This window comes from Anopheles gambiae, chromosome 2 (assembly GCF_943734735.2).
Source record: "Anopheles gambiae chromosome 2, idAnoGambNW_F1_1, whole genome shotgun sequence".
NCBI classification, from domain to species: domain Eukaryota; kingdom Metazoa; phylum Arthropoda; class Insecta; order Diptera; family Culicidae; genus Anopheles; species Anopheles gambiae.
In genome coordinates, this window is record NC_064601.1 from 12,856,470 (window position 1) to 12,875,734 (window position 19,265).

The window sequence follows — 19,265 nt, forward strand, 5'->3', positions numbered from 1 at the left end:
GAGGGGGGGGGGGTCGATGCTTGCACCGTATCGCTGTGTATGTGGGTGATTGTGTGTATGTGTGTGTGGCGAAGGAAGGAGAGGGTTTGCTGGTGGTGTTCTGGGTTCTGGACAGCGCCAGGGTGCGCTGTACTGGTAGCGAGATCGTGCCGATCGTGCGTCACATTCCAGTTGCTGCAACGGTTGCTGTAGGGTTTCGGAAAGGCTCTAGGGGAGGGGAGAGGGGTGGGGGAGGAAAGGATGGTGGCTACCTTTGGTGCGATACATGACAAGGAACCGAATGGCGACCGATTGCAAAACATCTTCCGTGTCGGAATGGATTAGCTATTTGCTAGAGGATGAGCATTTAGCAACAACTCTCTTGGTCACAGCGGATCAACGAATTTGGCAAATGGGATAAGCTGAAAATAAATCGCTGTTTACTCTTTATCCCCCATTCTTGTCCGTGTTCAATAGAAGTAAAATGCACTCGAAACTGGTTTGGGAAGTGATTGAGCCAATCCTGCCACGAACAAGTTTAATACGCTCTAACGCTTCAGGATTGTGTTGTCTAGCCTCTCGAGGAATATTCCATCATTTTTCATTACATAAGTCGTGCAATTGATGGCAATTTAATAAGAAAATGTATTGTAATAAACAGGAGCTCATGAACATGCAGCTTCCATTAACAAATTAAATATACACGGCTTTCTTCAATTGTTGTTACTTTAATTAATTCGGCTAATTCATTCGCATTTGATTTTAAGATTACACGCCTCGTGACAATCAGCGTAAGCCGGCATTATTGCTGCATCGTTGTACTTAACCCTTTGGCACAGTGGTTGTTTATAATACCCAATACTGCTGCTAATTAGCATAACCAAGCGTCGACGATGGCGGGCGAGCAAAGATCAGGCAGTTTATGCGATAGTTGTGTACGAGACACGCTACTTTACCTTTAGGCATATTGTTAGAGATTTAAAAATAACCTCTTTTTTACATCAAAATCCTCCGAAAAAAAAAAACAACAACACCAAAATTCAATAACGCATTAATGATTGAGTTTAGGAGTAAATAAACAACAGCAACAAATACAGACAGCGAATGCAAATTTGAAATCGAAAGCCATTAACCGGTATGGCGGACCATCTTCAACCTGTTCTCCTGCTGCTTCCCACCCGAGAACGACATTCGAAACCCGGGTGCTGTGAAGTGTTTATCTGCCCGGCGTGGAGTTTGGTTGTTTTGAATTTGGCCGTTATTGACGTCATGGTTGTTGTTTTTTTGTTCGTCCATCTTCTGCTCTCGGTTCTGCTTGCTCTGCTTAGAACTTTGTTCGTTCGTTCGTTCCGGTTAAATATACGCTCGGAAGCAGATACGGTGTGAATCTTATTCGGAAGAGTGTGTTTGGAACGATTGGAAGGATGCGCAAAAACCACAACCCCTTTGACCTTCACGGTCGATTGGTTCGGTGGATCCGGAGATCCACGAGCGGTCAACCTCGCGCGGGTCGAGTCGTGATGAAAGTCACCGCAAGCATTAATCACCATTAGGCCCGTTGGCCGCTCCGCTCCGGGCACGATTAGGCAAATAGGAGGGTGTTTAGGGTGTTGGTTGGCGGGAATCCAGTTGAAACTTGTTTCAACAATATTTTCGAGAAACCGCCGGCGTCGGTGTTTGAATATGAAGTGTTCATTGAATATGTATGCAGCCAATCGGGCTGGATGCGCTCTGATTGATTTCCTCACACAGCTCATTTGGTGATGATGAAATGATGAAGCGGTCGCGAAAGCTATGAGTCTCATAAATCGCCTAGAAGTAAATGAGTTAAATTGATAATGTTGACATTAAGTTCGAAATTACATAAACAGCACGGAAGCATAAGGCAGGAAGTGTGGACAAATGTACAGAATACAATCACTACGTGCGGGCTTTTGCACCCTCCCCTCCAGCATAAGGGGGGGAGGGGGGGGGATGATTTTCAATTGAATTAAATTGTATCGTAATCGCTATATTCCTTCTTCAAGCGGGTCGATGTTATAAGCGCCTTTACGGAAGCAAAATCACACGACCCAACACATGACATGACCTTACTTTATATAATCCTACCGCTAATAGCCATGTTACGGGCATGCGCGAGCAGCAACTCGGGCATAAAGTGAATCAATATTATTGACGGCAGTAAAATCTCAAGCTCAGTGAACAATTGCTACCGCGCAGGGGCAAAAAAGTCACAAAAACACACACACACGCGCACGGCGCAGTGCAGCTGTTACTCTCAGTCAACTTGACGCCATTCAGCGTCGAAGCTTTCAATTTATTCACTCGATTTTTTTATTACAACAAATACAATAAATATTAGCACGAAGGGGGAAGCGTTTTGTTTTGTTCCGCAATCACCGTCGCTAGTCCAACCACTGCTCCACCGGAATGCGATCGAACAGCTGCTGCAGGAAGGATTGCAAATGCTCGGTCAGCTTCGTCCGCAGCTGGGGCTTCATCTCCTTCAGCAGCTCCTGGGCGTTCGTGTTGATGAACAGATTCATGGCGGCATCTAGCATGGGGAACGGAAAGCAAACGGAATGATTTCAATGCAATGGCGGCAAGTGACGAACCTTTTTGCAGCTTTGGCACACTCACGAATAATGGCGTTCTGGTTGGCGATGTTTTCCACGCCCATTTTGATCTCCTTCACGCTAAAGTCCATCTTGGTCTGGTCGACCGTTAGGTAGGTCATGCCGTCGTCTCCCTGGTACGGGGTCGCCTTGAAGTAAGTTTTTGCCTTAACGCCCTCTGCAAAAAAAAGGGAGCGTCCCTCCCAATCGATCAGTAAGCGGCACTAAAACACGGTTCCTCTCCTACCCACCATACTCTCCCCAGTACTCGCCGGCACCGGACGCCTGCAGCAGCAGCAGCACACCGGACGATTGGTACTGGGCCGTGGCTTTGATTTTCGGGATCTCGATCGTCATCTGGAACTGCATCGAGTCGATGTCGGAGCGCACGTTCACGATCGACAGGTTGCTTACGCCGTACGCCTCGATGTTGCGGAAGCTGGCCCGATACCCATCGGGACCGCTGCCGAGCGCAATGCTGATCTCATCCACCACGACCGGTTCCACCTGGATGAAAACGGGAGACGGTGGCAAGGGTTTTTGCAAATCGTAAGTTTGGTTTTGGTGCAAAGTTCAAGAGGCAGTTTGAAGAAGAAACGTTCTCTGCTCAGTTGACCCACTAACGACAGCCCACTCCAGTGACCCAGTGCGGTAGGGAATTTAGGCAATCAGAACGTTTCATTATGCATTCGAATCATGCGCGTTTGCTGGAGACGGGGAAGCTTTAAAGAGTGGCACAAAACGAATGTCATGAAAAGCGTCAGCGCCATACCTTTGTTCCCTGCATGCGTGAGTGAAGTGAGTTGTTAAGGCGCCTTTCTGCGGACAGGCTCTAACGGGTAAATTAATTACTTTTCAATAAATTACGACCCCATTACCGCTCTTCTAGAGTACAATAGGTTCATTAAAGAGAGCTCCGACTTCCTATCCACTGCATGCCAATGGAAAGATTTATAATATCCCCAGGCTCACCGCCGGCAATGTAAATGAATCAATTAGAGTGAAAAATCTTCCACAAGCTCACACGTCACTTTGTGGCTGGAATGACATGATTGATTTCATTAGGATGACCTAACGCTGACGGCTCACTAAACGTGCTGGTGTTGTTTGCACTCATTCTTCCCAGCTGCTCTATCATTATCGTATAAAGTTCTCACAATTCAGTCTACTATTAATCCGTGCCCTAGGTAGCACTGCGCTTGATTTGTGTGAAATTTGATTTAAGATTAATTGATCATTCTGTGTTATTATAGGTATGAATTAAATAACATTAAAACTGAAACTCTTCTTTATGAATTGGATGACTCTTAAGCTTATGTAAGGTCATATTTTTGCGTTCATAATTATTGCATCTGAATTAACAATCAAGCATCAAAGTCATTCCCTTTTCCAACTATTAAACAGCCACAAGAGCTGTACAGTTAAGCATTCCTAGTTTATTCATGCACTCTTTTCCGGCCTTTCCGGCTTCTCTTCCCCCTCTCTCGCTTTCTGTGTACCTGCCCAAAATTAAAGCCAATACTTACATCAACAATACCGATCTCCGGAATTCCTCGCCGTATGAAGCTGGCCAGCTTGTTCGCGGCGTACCGCAGGCAGTCGTTCACGTCGGCCGCATCCCGTTCACAGCGGTGCATATAGTACGCTAAAAAAAGACAAAAGCCATTCAACGTTCAGCTGTTAAACTTTATCAAAAGGATGATTACGCGGGCAAAAAATAAAAACGGTCCCCCGGTTTTGTTTTCGCTTCAAAAAGCCGTCCCGACCCCCGGTGGTGCAAAGAAAAGCGCAAATGAAAGTTAAGCAATTGGCGAATTGGCGAGGCGAATAATAAAAATGAAACAGAGGGTGGAAAAGAAAATAATAATAAACGCCAAAAGCCACTGCTTTTGTGGCTCCCCGGCGATGGGAGGATTTGATTTCATAATCTCGCGCACTCGCTTGAACACTTGAACGCGTCGAATACGAGTGCGAAGGAAAAGCTGTCTCGAGTGGTGGCGAGACAGCATACAGCAAACAACCGGGTACGTAGGGAATGGGAACATAATGGGCCAGCTCGATGGGCTCGAGATGATTATCCCCGCACTTACGTATGTCTTGGGAGAGCGCTACCCGCAGGAAGATGGTCAGCATCAGCGTCAAAGTCAACGAACGGGCCGGGGTTACGATGGTCGCCATCGTTCGTCGCCGTGTGTGTGTGCGCGTTGGTCGCGAAAGCGGGAGACAAGTGATGAGAATAAAAGCTGGCCAGTTCTTGGCGTTCGCGCGTTGACGACCTGCTTTTGTACCGGTTGCTGGGTTGGGGCGATGGGTGACGGGTTTCGCTCCGCTATGCCGGTACCGTTGGACGTGGTTTTGCGAGCCCGCTAATGACGCACGCTGGATAATAGACTCTGAAAAAAAGGGAGCCACGCGTTGAAAAAATGGACTTTAGAAGGATAGTTTTATAACAGCAATGGTGCAGTTTTGAGTCAGTAAAACCCTTTGCTTTCGGTTGCCAGCACGAAACAGTGAATCACACGATTGGAAAGTGGCATGTAGTGCTTGTAGTGTAGCACGTTCGTGCGCTGGACAATCGGTTCATTTCACTTCCGGTAGTTGACAATCAATTTCTCCACTAGTATGCTAATTTTGGGTGGTGCCCTTTTGCTTGCAGGAAAGGGCATGGCTTAAGTTCGGTCACAAAAACATTGCCCGCATTGAACTATCCTTCACCGGCACTAGCGGTTTCTCCTACGCAGCAAACCGCTCAACACACTATTTAAACTCTCTCACAACGTGCTCCCCTTGACTAGCAAAGCAGACAAAACAAACCACAGAACCGCATTTGGGTGATTGGTTTGAAATTGTCACATTACTCACTGCGTGCACTTACCTGCTTGGATACGGAACTCGGATTTACGGCTGGAACAATGGTACGATGTTCCCGATACTGTGGTTCACTCGCGAATGTTTTGCGGCGTGCGGTGAAATGTTTGTTTTATCCACTTTCTCCGCACAGGAGCGCGAGAGAGAGAGATACACACGCTGAAGAGCTTTTCTTCAGCTGTGCGAAGATGCGTGTGAGGAGAAGCAATCACTATGGGATTGTTTTGGTTGGACGGAATGAGGTTTCGGGAAGAGTATATTTTTTGTTTGTATTTTGATACAATCTAGCAAACAGCTGGTAAGCAACATTGTGGATGTTAACATTTGAGTTTATGATTGTTATGTTTGTACAAAAACTTACCCCACTGTAGTTTAAACTGCCTCCAATTTCACGATCGCCGCGAAAAGCTCCTCATTGCTAAATACGCCTAAAGATATGCAATGATACGGAGTATGCTTTTCCATTTCGATGCATACTTTGTCAACAGCTCGTTAGGCGCGTTTAGCAAGGCAGGTTCATTGAAGTGGTTTGTCCACTGAATGTCTCGTTGTGATCGCGCTCCACTTCTGCACTGCGCTACTCTATGCTCAAATATCGCATTGGGGATTGCATAACTCGTGAGAAAATCTCCCGAAATGGGTTGTATAATCCCTTACAGGGGGACATTTAAACATACCAAGACTATTTTTACATTTTTTTTTTACAATGGTAGTCGTCTGGGGTCCAGCATGTATAACAGTTGGTAGGGTACGGCCCGTTATTCGCGAGTGGGGTCCCGTGAGCCACGAATTCTGAGCACCCCCATGTTTAAAACAAAATTAAAATTCGTGTAAAGACTGTTCTGGCCTGGGCCGGTCTGGTGGTACAGTCGTCAACTCGTACGACGTAACAACATGCTCGTCATGGGTTCAAGTCCCGAATAGACCGTGCCCCCATACGTAGGACTATGACTATCCCGCTATGGTAATAATAAGTCACAGAAAGCCAAGCATCACTTCACTGTGGGCACTTGGCAGGCCTTGACCGACAGCGGTTGTTGTGACAAAGAAGAAAGAAAGAAGAAGAAATACTGTTCTATTTCCCGGGTCGGGAGTCATTACTACTCCGTCCCCTGCTCTCAACTCTTTATACCCCTTAAAGCCCCGACACTCCAAACCCGTTACAGGGGCCCCGTATACCTTACCGCCAAAGGCCTCGGAGGGGTTACATCCGTCCCAGCATGCATAGACAATGTTCTCGATTAGGTAAATATTACTTTTTGACCCACAGACTGTTCAGATATTATTCAGGTTAGAATCGTACTGCCGTAAGTAGCTTACTAATTTATTTAAAAAAATTAAATAAAATTCTCAAACACACTATAGCTTTTAGTAGTTTAGTTTTGTTTGTTTATTACATCAAGCATAAAAAGTGTTTTCCACGTTCACAATATTATAAACTTGTTTCGTAGCGAGTGCGCTTTAGGCTCGCCTTTGGAGCTGAAATTTCTCATGAAGCTTCTCTAATTGATTATCTTTGTTGTTGTTGTTTTTTGTCGTTTGTACTGCAAGGGATGTTTCCTTAACCATCAAAGTTTAACCACCCGATAACCGTAGAATGCATCACACTGAACGTTTGCTTGTCTCTCTAAACAACAACGCAGCAATGCGTCCTACTTTCTTGTTACACAACGATATTGTGCAAAAGCAATGAAAATGCTAACAAGCTTAAGCACGACACGAACAACTGTCGTACGGTTCTGGTCTGGTCTGGGAGCTTAATTCTATAACAAACAGTATCACATAGTGCCCGTCCCGAAACAAAAGTTTGCGCGCGCGCCTTACGCCCGTTGCGCATTAGTCTACGATGAAGAAGTGAATGGGAACGTTGTCCAGCAGCTGGTTAGCGATGCCGGTGAATTCGGACGACAGCTTCTTCTGCAGCTGCGGCTGCAGGGCACGCAGGACCTCGTGGCCGTTTTCCTTCAGGAACAGGTTCGTCGCTTCGGCTGTGGGAGTACGGTGAAAGAGTGGCCGAGATTGTAGATTGTAGCATTGGTAGTTCAGGGTGCTACAGTGCTACTTACTCAGAATGCGATTGTTGTTGAAGATCTTCGAAACGCTGAGGCGTGGCTTCTTGATCGACAGGTTCAGGTCGAGCTTTTCGACGCGCAGATGCATGCCGGTCGGTTTCTCGTTCGTTGATACGAGTCCCTTAACGTCGGCGGTAACACCATCGAACACGGCATCGAAGTCACCGGATCCGCTGGCGGGGATGATGATCAGCACACCGCTGCTGGTGTACTTGGCGTGAATCGTTAGCCGGGGAATGGTCAGCCGGGTCTCGAATGGTTTGCTGCCGTCAGCCAATCTGTTCCAATGCAAGCAGAGAGAGAGAGAGAGAGAGAGAGAGAGAGAGAGAGAGAGCGAAAGGGAAAGAACGATAGTGAAATCTACGATCAACAAAAACCCACCCCCAAAAAAAAAGAATGTGGAGCACGTGTGCCACCTACTTGATCGACCGGACGGTAAAATTGCTAGCGCCAAACACTTCCATGTTTTTCAGGTTGATCCGATATCCTTGAGGTCCTCCGGTGAGCTGCAGCGACAGCTGATCCATCACGAACGGCTCGACCGAGGGTAGCTGGAGTGTTAAATCAAGAGAGGGAGAGAGAAAAAAACACGATCACATTAGTCATTAGATAAGCCGGCTGCCTGGTGACAGGTCGAAGGAAGTTTGAAAGCTGCACAAACGAACCCCGTTTTCCCCGTCAGTGGCAGGCTGTCAGTGCCAACGGCAACATTACTTTTAATAGCCGCTCAATACAAATGTTCGCTTTGCTAAGGGACACCAACCGGATGCAGACCAGGGGGGACAGACGGCGATTGACAAAACAATAAGGAAAACATAAAGCGTGCACGGTATTGCGGGTTTAATGTTACGCACTCAACCCACCCAGCCCCGAAAAGGGAACCTTGCCGTCCGATCGTAGCCCCGTTAATAATCCCCGTGGTCAGTGCTTGATGCACTTAGGCGCGCACATGAACCCAGCCGCTTCAAAGGTTCAATGGTTGCTTTACGGTGCTTTGGGGGTAAACAAGCGCACCGCTCAAGGCGAAACCGTTGTAAACCGTTTAATTGTTTTGTTTACATTACAAATAAAGGGAGTGTTTTGTTTTGAGTGGTGTGTTTGGTACGGTGCAGAACGGAGACGATTCTGTGTGTGTATATTTTTGTGTAATCATAAACAATGTGCTTTTATTAAATCCAGTCTAATCCACCTCGCTACTCAAACAAGAGACCATCGTAAACAAATTCATTGTGCTTCTACTATTTTATAATATTTTACTTCTACCGCCATAAACCAAAACTCTGCGCGTCTCGATCGCGGCACGAAGTTTCAACAGTTACCGACCGGCTTCTTCCGTCACGGAAGATGGCTGCTGGTGAGACAGTGGCAGGCAAGGCAGTCTTCGATATCATCTGGTTGGCCCTCATTCAACAAACAACTCGATTGAATCGCCGTCTTTTTCTTCTTTTTCTTCTTTTTCTTCTTCTTCTTCTTATTTTAAATTGGCACCTTTGGCTAGACCGGCCTAGACGCCATTGACACTGAACTTCACCTTGTGGTCTTCACCGTGCGAAGGTTATCCATGAGTGAGCGAGTTTCGAGTGTTTTGGTCTGTTTTTTTGTTCGTCTTCTGTCCACCCCGTTCGAGAGGGAGGTGCTACTTTTTTGTTCGTGTTTGGTTAATATTTGTTTGGGGATTGCATAATGTGTGCGCTATGTGCGTCACCATCGACATTCACCGTTGTGGCCGCGAAAGTCAAGTCCAATTTCGGCTTGGAAGCGGGTCAAAACACAACTCAAAACAGGGTTACAGTGAAAGTGAAATGTGTTTTTGTCTTGTTTTCTTTGGTTGCTATTCTTTGGCTGCTGTTTGATGCAATGCGGTTCAATCAGGTTCAACATACCCGAACAGGTTGGTAAATTAAACAAAGAAAAAAAGAGTTACGTTCTGTGTCCGCTTAGCTGCAGCCGTACGTATGCAGCCCGCCCGTGTGATAGGCTGACCTTACGGGCAGGCCGGTCCAAAAAACCGGTACATGCCGGTTTGATGCCGAAGTTTGCCGAAGGCCATCCGAAGGCTTACCTTTATCTCGGGGATGCCGCTGGACAGATAGGGGCGCAGATGCTGCAGCGCTTCCTTCAGGCAGTCGGTCAGGCCGGGATCGGAACGGCGACACTGTTTGATGTACGGCGCTGGGGGGGGGGGGGGGGGAAAGACGGTACGGAACGCATTAGAATGGTTGGGTCGTGACTAAAACTCCGAACAAAATGCATATTGATGAGCGTCAGATTGTGTTTAAATCGGAACTGAATCAAAGCTGCAAGTTCCTGTTTTGAGGTGGAAATCAGTTGCTTCACATCGAATGGCATTGAGTTGTGGTAGTAGCTGACATTTGCCGAGCCCCAGCAATCGACTACGTTCATTCTCCCGCACAAAAAAACCGATAGGGTTGACCGATAAATAGTGTCGTCCACTTCCTGATGCTTCCAGTTCCCTTTCACTAGATCCAGTGTCTCTAGGTACGTCCAGAACCCGCCTTGCTTTTCTGCATGCAAGCAATGGTTAGGTCCAGGCAATGCAGACACTGCACCAAATCTCCATTTGCTGGACACAGATGTACGCACCAACAGATGTACGTGTGTACAATCCAAGGTCTTGGGTGTCAAAAGTTTAACGACACCAAACGCACAGTACTTTGCTGGTTGCAGACATACCACCGACGTGGACCGACCAAAACCGATTTTTTCCCTACCCTATTTGCGACCGCAAACCGCAAAGTGTCGCGTACCCGCGTGGATAGGAAACCGGTTCGCTGTCGAAAGAAAGCACAGCGGGGAGGGAAGAGTGAGATGTAAAATTTAGGCAAGAGAGACACTTTTATGAACGATTTGCGCGCAGAGTAGAGTTGAAGTGGCCGCTTGCGCACCGTTTCTAAGTGTCCTAAGATGGGCAATCCCACCAAACCATCAATTGCGATGTGTGCGGTGGACTTGTCTCTCTTTATCTCTTCCCACACCAACCCCGTGACAGCTTTGTGAAGGTCACGCTTTTCGTGAAGTTGGTAGAGCGTCCGAAAAACTAAGCACCAGGCCGGTTGCGGTTGCCCAACCTGCCCATTAAGCTGATGCACATGGCGCGTGCGTCACCATGAAGATCGGTTTCATGGACCGCTCCAAGGACTCGGCCCGGGACTGTTTAGCGAGTAAATACCATTTAGTTGGAGGAACGGCTCGCATCCACACACACACACACGCACTGTTGCCTCCCGCCCCCGGTAATGAACGGTTCGAACGGTTCGGTGTTGGGGGCGAGGGTAGTGCGGGAGCTAGTGAAGCCACACGGTTCGACGACCGGTAAGGGCCGATATCTGTGACATGTGATCGTACGCAGTGGGTACAAGAGTGAGGGACTGACAGGGAGTGGCTATTAAACTGCTGCGCTGTTGTCCACCATCTAATTTACGTTCTTTGTTTGTTTGAGATTGTTTGGTGGAAAATGAGGGCTTTGTGTTACTGGGGAACAGGGATGTAAACAGAGGCACATAAACATACACCCACAGCCCACACGCCCCATGGCAGGGCAAGGCAGTGGGATCGGGCGAACCAAATTAAGCTCGCCAACACTTCCTCACTTTCACTCGCAAACTGCCCGGACATTTTTCACACCCTGAGCGGCCCTTTTTGCCCTCCAACATCGTCAACCCCCACATTATGGGTTGCATAACATGTGGTCACTACTGCCACGCTGCAAAAAAAAAAACATTGCACCCCGTGCGAGTGTTTGCATTACATGCGAAAGACACACACTGCTGGTGCCACTGCGGTGAGCCGGTTTTTGTTTGTCTCCCCCTTGGTCTCCACGCTCTCCACCCAACCCTAACGCTCGGTGCTCTAGGTGTGGAAAGGTCCGTTTTTTTGCAAACGGTGGCATTCCGTGGGTTTCCCATACACCGACCGAGGAACTGCGCTTTGCAACCGATTAACCCCCTCACACGTGCCGCTGAACGATCGGTAATTTTGTCGATTATAAAATGCAATAAAATGGAGATGAAGGCTCACCGGGCACCCCGTGGTAATGAGGTTCCGGGTTTGCAGGTGCGCTGTACTTCCCAGAATGTTAGTCGAGGCACCTCCGGATGCACACACCCTGGATGCGATTCTAGAAAAGTCAACGTCTGGATTCTCGATTCGATTAGCATCGCCTCAATTCACACATTCTATTCGCTTGAGAAAAAGCGGAAAACTACGGCTGCGCACAGCCCCCTTTCTGCGTAGAACAATAATGGGAAATTGCTCATCGCGTCTGCGTTACGCAATCGGCGATCGTAGCTGCATATCGAAAAAGATATGGTATCATCAAGAGAATCCCCTGCACGTTGAGAATCATCCAGCAGGGAGGTTGTGTTTTTTTCTGTTTGTTTGCACGCTGTTTGCGCACGCAGGAACCTTCAGTAAAGACACCCGGTTCGGATCGGGCCACACTAATAAGAGCTGACCCTGAAGAAGGAGGCATTGGAGGTTCGGTCATGGGCGGGTGCACATCTTTGCGGTGGCTTCACAAACTCGATGCCTCGACATTGACCCACTGACACCTCTCCGATGTGCGCAGGCGCATGCATCGGCTGGCGGCGAAATGATAAATTAAGTTCGGCTCGGTCTATAGCGGCCCCAGTATGCATTCCATTCCACCTACCTTGCCGCCCCACTCGCCCAAGGATGGATGCTTTTGCTAAAGGCTCATAAAAAGGCTCCTGGCTGCTACTGCTGTTAGTGACGCCGACCGATGCCGTGTTTAATGACATCTTACGGGTGTTGAAGGTAGCGCAAGCATGGCCCCGGGTGTGGAATGTCTTTTCCCGTGTGTTTTTTTGTTTTGTTTTTGGTTGCAAACACGAAGACATTTGTTATGTCGCTAATAGTGCGCGCTGGAGTGATGTCAATGCCAATGAGAAGCGTTTGCTTTAGATCTCAGGGTACACAAACCCATCAAAGATCCGTTAGCGACGGTTAACTCGTTGACGAGCTTTAAATGGCGCTCAAGCTGAGTTGGACATTCCGAACAGTTAATGGTCAGATTGGGTTTGTTTTTGTTCGGTTGCAGGCAATTCCTCCCAAAAAACAAAATCCAAGAACATCGACCCGTTCCTGCTACTGATTAGTATACAGCACGTCATGCTGCTCTCCTCTTGAGCAAATGATTCATCAATCATCACCTTCGATCGTTTACGGTGGCGGAATATTAAGCAGCCTGTGTGTTTGGTGCTTCATACCTCCCAGTCTTGTTTGCTGTCCCCGGTGAGTAGGGTTACACGCCACAGCAAGACTCCCGCGAAAGGTTATTTCCGCTGCTCGGTAGTTTTCGCACGCCAAGCTTATCGCGATCGTCAGCACGATCCACTGGAACCGATAATGAGATGTTTTACTTTTTAAAGGCAGCAAAGCACCGACAACGTGTGTGAGCTTTGCTGTACGCTGACCCACTGGGGTCCGTCAATGGGTAGCAGGAATGTTGGGCGGTTGCAACTGCAACTGCATTTAGCAAACGCATACGCCGGATGCGGTGCGGTGCGTTGCGTTCGGGTCTGGCGCAATCGTAAGTGGTGAGGAAAGCTGAGTTGCCGAGCTGGATATGGGTGCCTGATCTTCTAAGTAGCGCTTTGAGACATCCTTAACGTCTGACTAGCCTGAAATACACGCACACAGCTTGAAGCATCGTTACATCACTGTACCGAGAAGGTGGACGCCCTTTCCACTGATCGGCTTAATGACTCACGGCAACCGGCCCGGTCCCATACAAAGCTGCTGTGTCATGTTTGGGCCGCGGATTGGAGCTCCAATCACCATTTACAGTGCTCATTGAGCTGTTCTACCGGCGAGCAACTGGCGAGACTCTTCAGTTTCAACCATTGAGCAACCATCTTTATGTCGCTAATTGCACAACTCCACCCGTTCTTGCCGTAAGTGTGAACCAAAAAAAAAAAAAAAAAAAAACACCATGTATGGAGGGCAGACATCCTCGGCCAAAGCAGGCAAGGGCAAGTTCACGCACGCCGTCCCAAAACTCGCATCATAACCTCGCGACGCATACGGGCACGGAGGATTGGTCCGGATTAATGATGGGGATGAGTGATGAACGATCGGTCACGCTCGCTTCCATGCTGCGATGATACTTACGAATTTCCTGCCCAACGGCCCAGCCCAGCAGGCAGCAAATGGTCACAAACTTCAGCATCGTGTCGTTGATGAAGGGATTAAGGGCTTCGCGTATGATATGACAATCACAAACTTCAACACGGAACGCACAAGGTACTACGCACAGACACGCACACACTTGGACACTGCAAAACGGAGGGGAGGAGGTTCTAACACGCGTCCACTTGTGCACGTACGCCGGACGTTGGGAATTCAATCGAATTACGGGTGTTGACACTTCCTATTTTAACCACTTCCACTACAGCGTTACTCTCGTTTTCCCCCTTTGGGATGCACTGGAGGCTGGATACACCGCACGGTACAACGGACAGCCACCGGTGTATGGGGATCTGGGAACTGGAAGAAGACAGTAGTGCGCAAACCTGAGGCAAACCACCACAACGGACGTCGGCGATCGTCGAGTTCGCTACAACGTCTGTTGGGTTTTGCGGTGCGTAGCCGCTCTTTTAATGATTTTCGACCCCCGGCCCGGGGTCGGGTGCGGCATTCGCCGGACCGATCAGTTAACCCGCGGCACGGTTGGACGGTGCGGGTCGGTCGATCTCGCGCGTACCGAGGGTGGGATGCGTTTCCTCTCGCTCGGTCCGCCCTCTCTCTCTCTCTCTCTCTCTCTCTCTCTCACGCACACTCTCTACCTTCGCTCGCTTGTTGCTGTTGCCGTGGCTGAGGTACGTACAGGCTGGGCACGGGCTTGAAAAGGGCAAGCGGTAAGTGGCTGAGGTGTACTTGATTTGAAATGGTTCTTAAAAAGACGCTTGAAGCATCCAAAGCACACAGCGCGACGGCGTGCGGAGTGCGGCGTGGTGGAAAATCGGTGGAAAGAATTTTATTGCTTAATGAAAAGATGATTCCTGTCGCTAGCCGATTATTCAAATTGTTACAGTTTTTGGATAAAAAGTATGTTTTATATTTAGACACCCGTTAAAATTGTTGTTAATGTGTTTTTTTAAATATTTATGTCCATGTTTTTATTAAGTAAAGCTGTTCTTTTGTTTAATCATTTAAGTGCTTGACTTTACTGTTTCTGTTATTGTTACTTTGTTTTTTTTTTTACTTTTACGTTACTTTTAAGTTTTTATACATTTTTTTCTATACTGTTTATTTTACTTTTTTTATTTTCTACTTTACGTTTACTTTTATGTCCTTACCTTACTTTATTTGATTAAATTGTTAATTTGAGGTTTTTTCTCATTTCATTATCATTTTTCTGTATTCTTCATTCTACATCTATTTGGTTTATTATGCACAAATACAAGCACAACAAGCATAACAAGTGGCCGACAACACTCCTGTCGTGCGTAAATTAGATGGACAATTATTTTAACCACCCATTCAAGCCCACTGTCCGTCCGTCCGCATCTAAGGGGCATCGAAAAACGGGAGAGGAACAACCAGCACTACAGCAACAACAAAAAAAACAGCTCACTTGTGAAAAGCTCATGCTTCGTCCTCAATTTTCTGCTATGCTAAGCCGGTCGTCCTTGGCAGTGGCAGTATCGGTAAACAAAGACCCTGTCGGTTGCCGGGCCAAGCCATTTCAAGGTCGATCCTGCTTGGGGTATATTCGGTTGCTGTTCAAATTTTTCAATTTCGAGAATAATTAGCAAACTCAATTGAATGTTCATTCTCTTCATTTCCGGCCGAAGAGAGGGGGGAGGGGGGAGTATTGCTGGTTGCAGGTTTGGTTGTGTTGTTCTTTTTTACTCTTTTTGCTTTGGTGTCTATGCGATGATGCATTGCTTTTTTTTCGTCTCGCAATTTTAAAGCAATTCGTTCAAAAACATGAAATTCATGGTGGAAGCTACGCAAAAAAAACAGGGAACAACCATCGATGACGTTCCAGGAAGCGGATGAGAGCAAAAGAAAATAGAGCAAATCTTTCTGGCGGATCACAATCACCGTAAAGGGCAGGTGAAGGTGAGGGATTCCGGTTGTCCGGTCGGTTGTACAAGCCGTTGGCACCGCACCGCACCGAACCGGGTGACGTGACAAAAAGCGGGGAAGATAAACCTAAAGCCAAATGTCACTCACGCACGCACGCACGCACCAACTATCTGGACGGTGGGCAACTATCCGTATGCAACTAGAATGAGGTGAATTTTCCCGCACCTTGAACCGCGCACTGTACCACACTGGCAACAAAGACCGGCTAGAAGTGGGCGAAAGGAAAGCGACGGCTCAATGTTATCAGGTGCGTGACCGGTTGGGCCTGACCGGAAGTAAGCCAACCGTGCGATGGGTCTGACGCGTCCTTTAGATTCTTAGCTCTGCGTCTGCGATGCGTTTGTTTGCGTTTCTTTAAGGTGTATGCGAGGGTTTGGTTTTGTTTTTTTGCAAACGACCGGCATACATTCGATGGTGTGCCCTTGTGTCTTGTGTGTGGGGCGTTGGGTTAGAAAAGCAGCAAAGACACACAAACAAACCGGTTAAATGAGACGTTTCGTTTTGCGGGAAAATACGCTGTGATTAGTGTGCAAGGGGGGGGGGGGGGGGGGGAATAGACAATGGGGTTTTTTTACCTCGTTGGTGGTGGAATTATATAAGAACGAGTAGAATTTTTGGTAAAGCGATACTCGACAACTGGTTTTGAATATTTTAACCAATCCAGTTTTTGGTAGTATTGACCAACTGATTTGAAAGTTTTGAATCTTCTTTAAGCCACTAGAGACATCAGAATGATATTTAATGTTTAGGTTTGCTGGAATTATTTTCTCATTCGTTGCCTCTTCTCTTCTTCAGTTGTTGTTTGTATAGCTTAATTGTTGACAGTTGATTTTACTTTCCATCTGCTTTACCACCACAAATCAAACCACACGACCGTTCAACCTAATGAGACATTGAATTCATTTCCGGACCGGCACGGCCTCGTGCAGATAACAGCCGACACAACGACGCGTGTTTGCCGCCAAACACCGAGAGCAGCATTGAAGCGGCCAATGGATTAATGCATTAACATTTGCTTCCACTGCTTCCTTTCGCAGTCGCAGCAGGACGAGCCTTTTGCGGCGCTGCACAATGGCTTTGCTTCGTGCCTTCTTCCACAGCCACAAGGGTGGACGGAAGAGTACGGTCCACTTAGCATTTGACGGTGGCCAAATGCGCCACCGCGCCAAGGTGACCGGGTGGTTTTCGTGAAGAAAAAAAAAAAAACACATACACACACTCACATAGGCCACAAATTGTTGTGGGTAAAAGATACACTCATCTCATCGGACCAGAAGGATCGGCTCGCTCATGATGGGCATTTGAAATGGTTTCTGCTTAGCAATCGGCTAAATGTTGGCAAAGATCAAGATCAATGCTACCTAGCCGGTGCTTTAAGGTTGGTGAATGGTGGCGCACAAAGGCTTTCGTCTCCCTTGGAGCTGCAGTTTGATTGAGCATGGCCAGCCGTTCGCCAAATTGTGTGCCGGAGTTTGTTTTGCAGTGAAATGGAGATTTTTTTTTCTTTTCATATTTTTCTTGCGTTCCCTTCGACATTTTTGTCCAAGGCTTTGGCCCATCGTGTGGTCAATGGAACTAGTAATTGCCGTTATTCAATCGATTGGCTAGCGCTTGCCGAATTAGAAAAAAAACCAGTGGTTGGGTTGGGATGGGCTTAAGTGGCTACATTTCCATTGCCATTTGCAATTGGTTTTGTGTTAGAGAGTGATTGCAACTTTTGAAAGGATTTGAATGTATGGCTACACATCGACTCGTATGTGACGCATTAAATCAGGGCCAACCGTCAAGACACTTGGTGAGCAAGGTGTGAATAAAAGAGCTATCATGATTTAATTGAATTGAATGATTAATTTATTTCGAATACTTTTCAAATGTTATTTTGGTTCAACAAAATCAAACATCCTCGTGCAAGCAGTCCAAAACTTGAAGTGTTGCGCTAAACGTAACACAGTAGAAGGCACCCTGAAAACTTGCCGAAACGTTTCAAGCTCAAGCCCAGTAGCTCAAAGCTTCATTCCAGGGGTGCGCAAGTCGCAATTAAACGGAATTGAAAACTGAACGTTAAACAGTTTGAAGTAAATTACAAATTTATTAAACAAATATTCTTCTTCTTTCTCCTCGCATTGCAATTGACAGCAATTTGCGAGGGCGCGCGAGGGCACGCACGCCATACAAGTTCACAGCCCCTCGCATTGAATAACTTGCGAACCTAGGCAGTTTTTAAATTGCCAAATATTTGATCACACCCACTCTCTCTCTCTCTCTCTCTCTCTCTATCTCTCTCTCGCTCTCTATCTCTCTCTCTCTCTCTCTCTCTCTCTATCTCTCTCTCTCTCTCTCTCTCTCTCCCAGGAATTGAGGTTATATTGGTGCCATGTTGGTGGATTCCGTTGCGTACCGTTTCTGATCAGGCCATTTGATTGCCATGCCGATCAATGGTTATGAAGTTAATATCCAGCGAGCGTGGGTGAAGATGTTATTTCGATCACGGAAATATGTCGATAACGGCTCTTTGGTGCGGAAATGAAGTGCCACCGGTCGATTCTGACTCCGGCTGACTCTGGACGACTCACCGACAAATGACTCCAACTCCGGGCGACTCAAAATCTGCCCGACTCCGTGCGACTCCGGACGACTCCGGACCACTCCGACTCCGGACAACTCCGGATGCTTGGCTCCAGATAATGCTGGGTGAATCTGCCTGTCAGAGTTGACTCTGATATTTTTGAAGTCGGATCGGAGTCCACTCCAAAATTTTGCCAACTTTACTTTGAACCCTCAAAGGGTATATAAATGCTGTAAAATCGGGCAAATTTATGATTCTGTGCGGGACCCGCTCACGACACTAAACGACTTATAATTTAACATATTACGGACGACTTCACCTCACAGAACTTGTCGCGTCCTCAGTTCACCTCATAGAAAATCAGTCCTGGATTTTTCAGTTTACCTTACAGATCCTGTCGCGACAGACAAAGCTGGAACTATATAGCACCCATATTGTACCTGTACTCACCTACACTTCTCCCTCTCTCTCTCTCTCTCTCTCTCTCTCTATCTCTCTCTCTCTCTCTCTCTCTCTCTCTTAACCGCGTTCAAAAGGAAGCTGATTAGAAGGATTCTTGGCCCCGTAAGTGTAGAAGGGACAATGGAGGAATCGATATAAAGACGAGGTATACGAGGCTCCGGTGGGCTAGTCTTAAGACAAGTGAGTAAACTTTTATAAAAAAAATATAAAAAAGCCATAAGTTTTTTTTCTTTCAATTAAGTAAAGCATGGGGTGGAGATGCATAGTTACCATAGTTACTACAATATTGACCTACTTTTTCTTGTGAAGGGCCTACAATCATCAGGAGTCCACGAACTGTTAAAGTTTTGAATTGAATTCACAAATTGTTATAAATGAACACATAGCGAAAAATGAACACATACCGAATGAATTCAAAACACACTTCACACACCTCGCGAAGCGTGTTCGCCAGCCCTGTCCCACTGCACCACGTTTGACCTAACCGGTCCCCCTTCCTATCGAAATTTGGCGCACACGCGCGCTTGTCTCGATCGCATATGCGGAGGGACCCCCGGCTCAGCTTCA

At 47.2% G+C, this 19,265-nt stretch overlaps 2 protein-coding genes across 2 annotated transcripts; both read right to left on the reverse strand.

Moving 5' to 3' along the window:
• Positions 1-2,251: 2,251 nt before the first annotated feature.
• On the reverse strand, positions 2,252-5,570 carry LOC1281138 (protein takeout). Its single transcript, XM_321077.3, has 6 exons — positions 5,470-5,570; positions 4,685-4,985; positions 4,121-4,239; positions 2,846-3,101; positions 2,620-2,772; positions 2,252-2,533 (listed from the first exon to the last, which is right to left on the reverse strand). Exons 2-6 carry the CDS (start codon positions 4,770-4,772, stop codon positions 2,385-2,387), a joined length of 765 nt encoding a protein of 254 aa, XP_321077.3. The 5' UTR covers positions 4,773-4,985; positions 5,470-5,570; the 3' UTR covers positions 2,252-2,384.
• Positions 5,571-6,828: 1,258 nt separating this feature from the next.
• On the reverse strand, positions 6,829-14,161 carry LOC11175456 (uncharacterized). Its single transcript, XM_003435940.2, has 5 exons — positions 13,688-14,161; positions 9,597-9,706; positions 7,955-8,085; positions 7,529-7,812; positions 6,829-7,450 (listed from the first exon to the last, which is right to left on the reverse strand). Exons 1-5 carry the CDS (start codon positions 13,743-13,745, stop codon positions 7,299-7,301), a joined length of 735 nt encoding a protein of 244 aa, XP_003435988.2. The 5' UTR covers positions 13,746-14,161; the 3' UTR covers positions 6,829-7,298.
• Between the last annotated feature and the right edge of the window lie 5,104 nt (positions 14,162-19,265).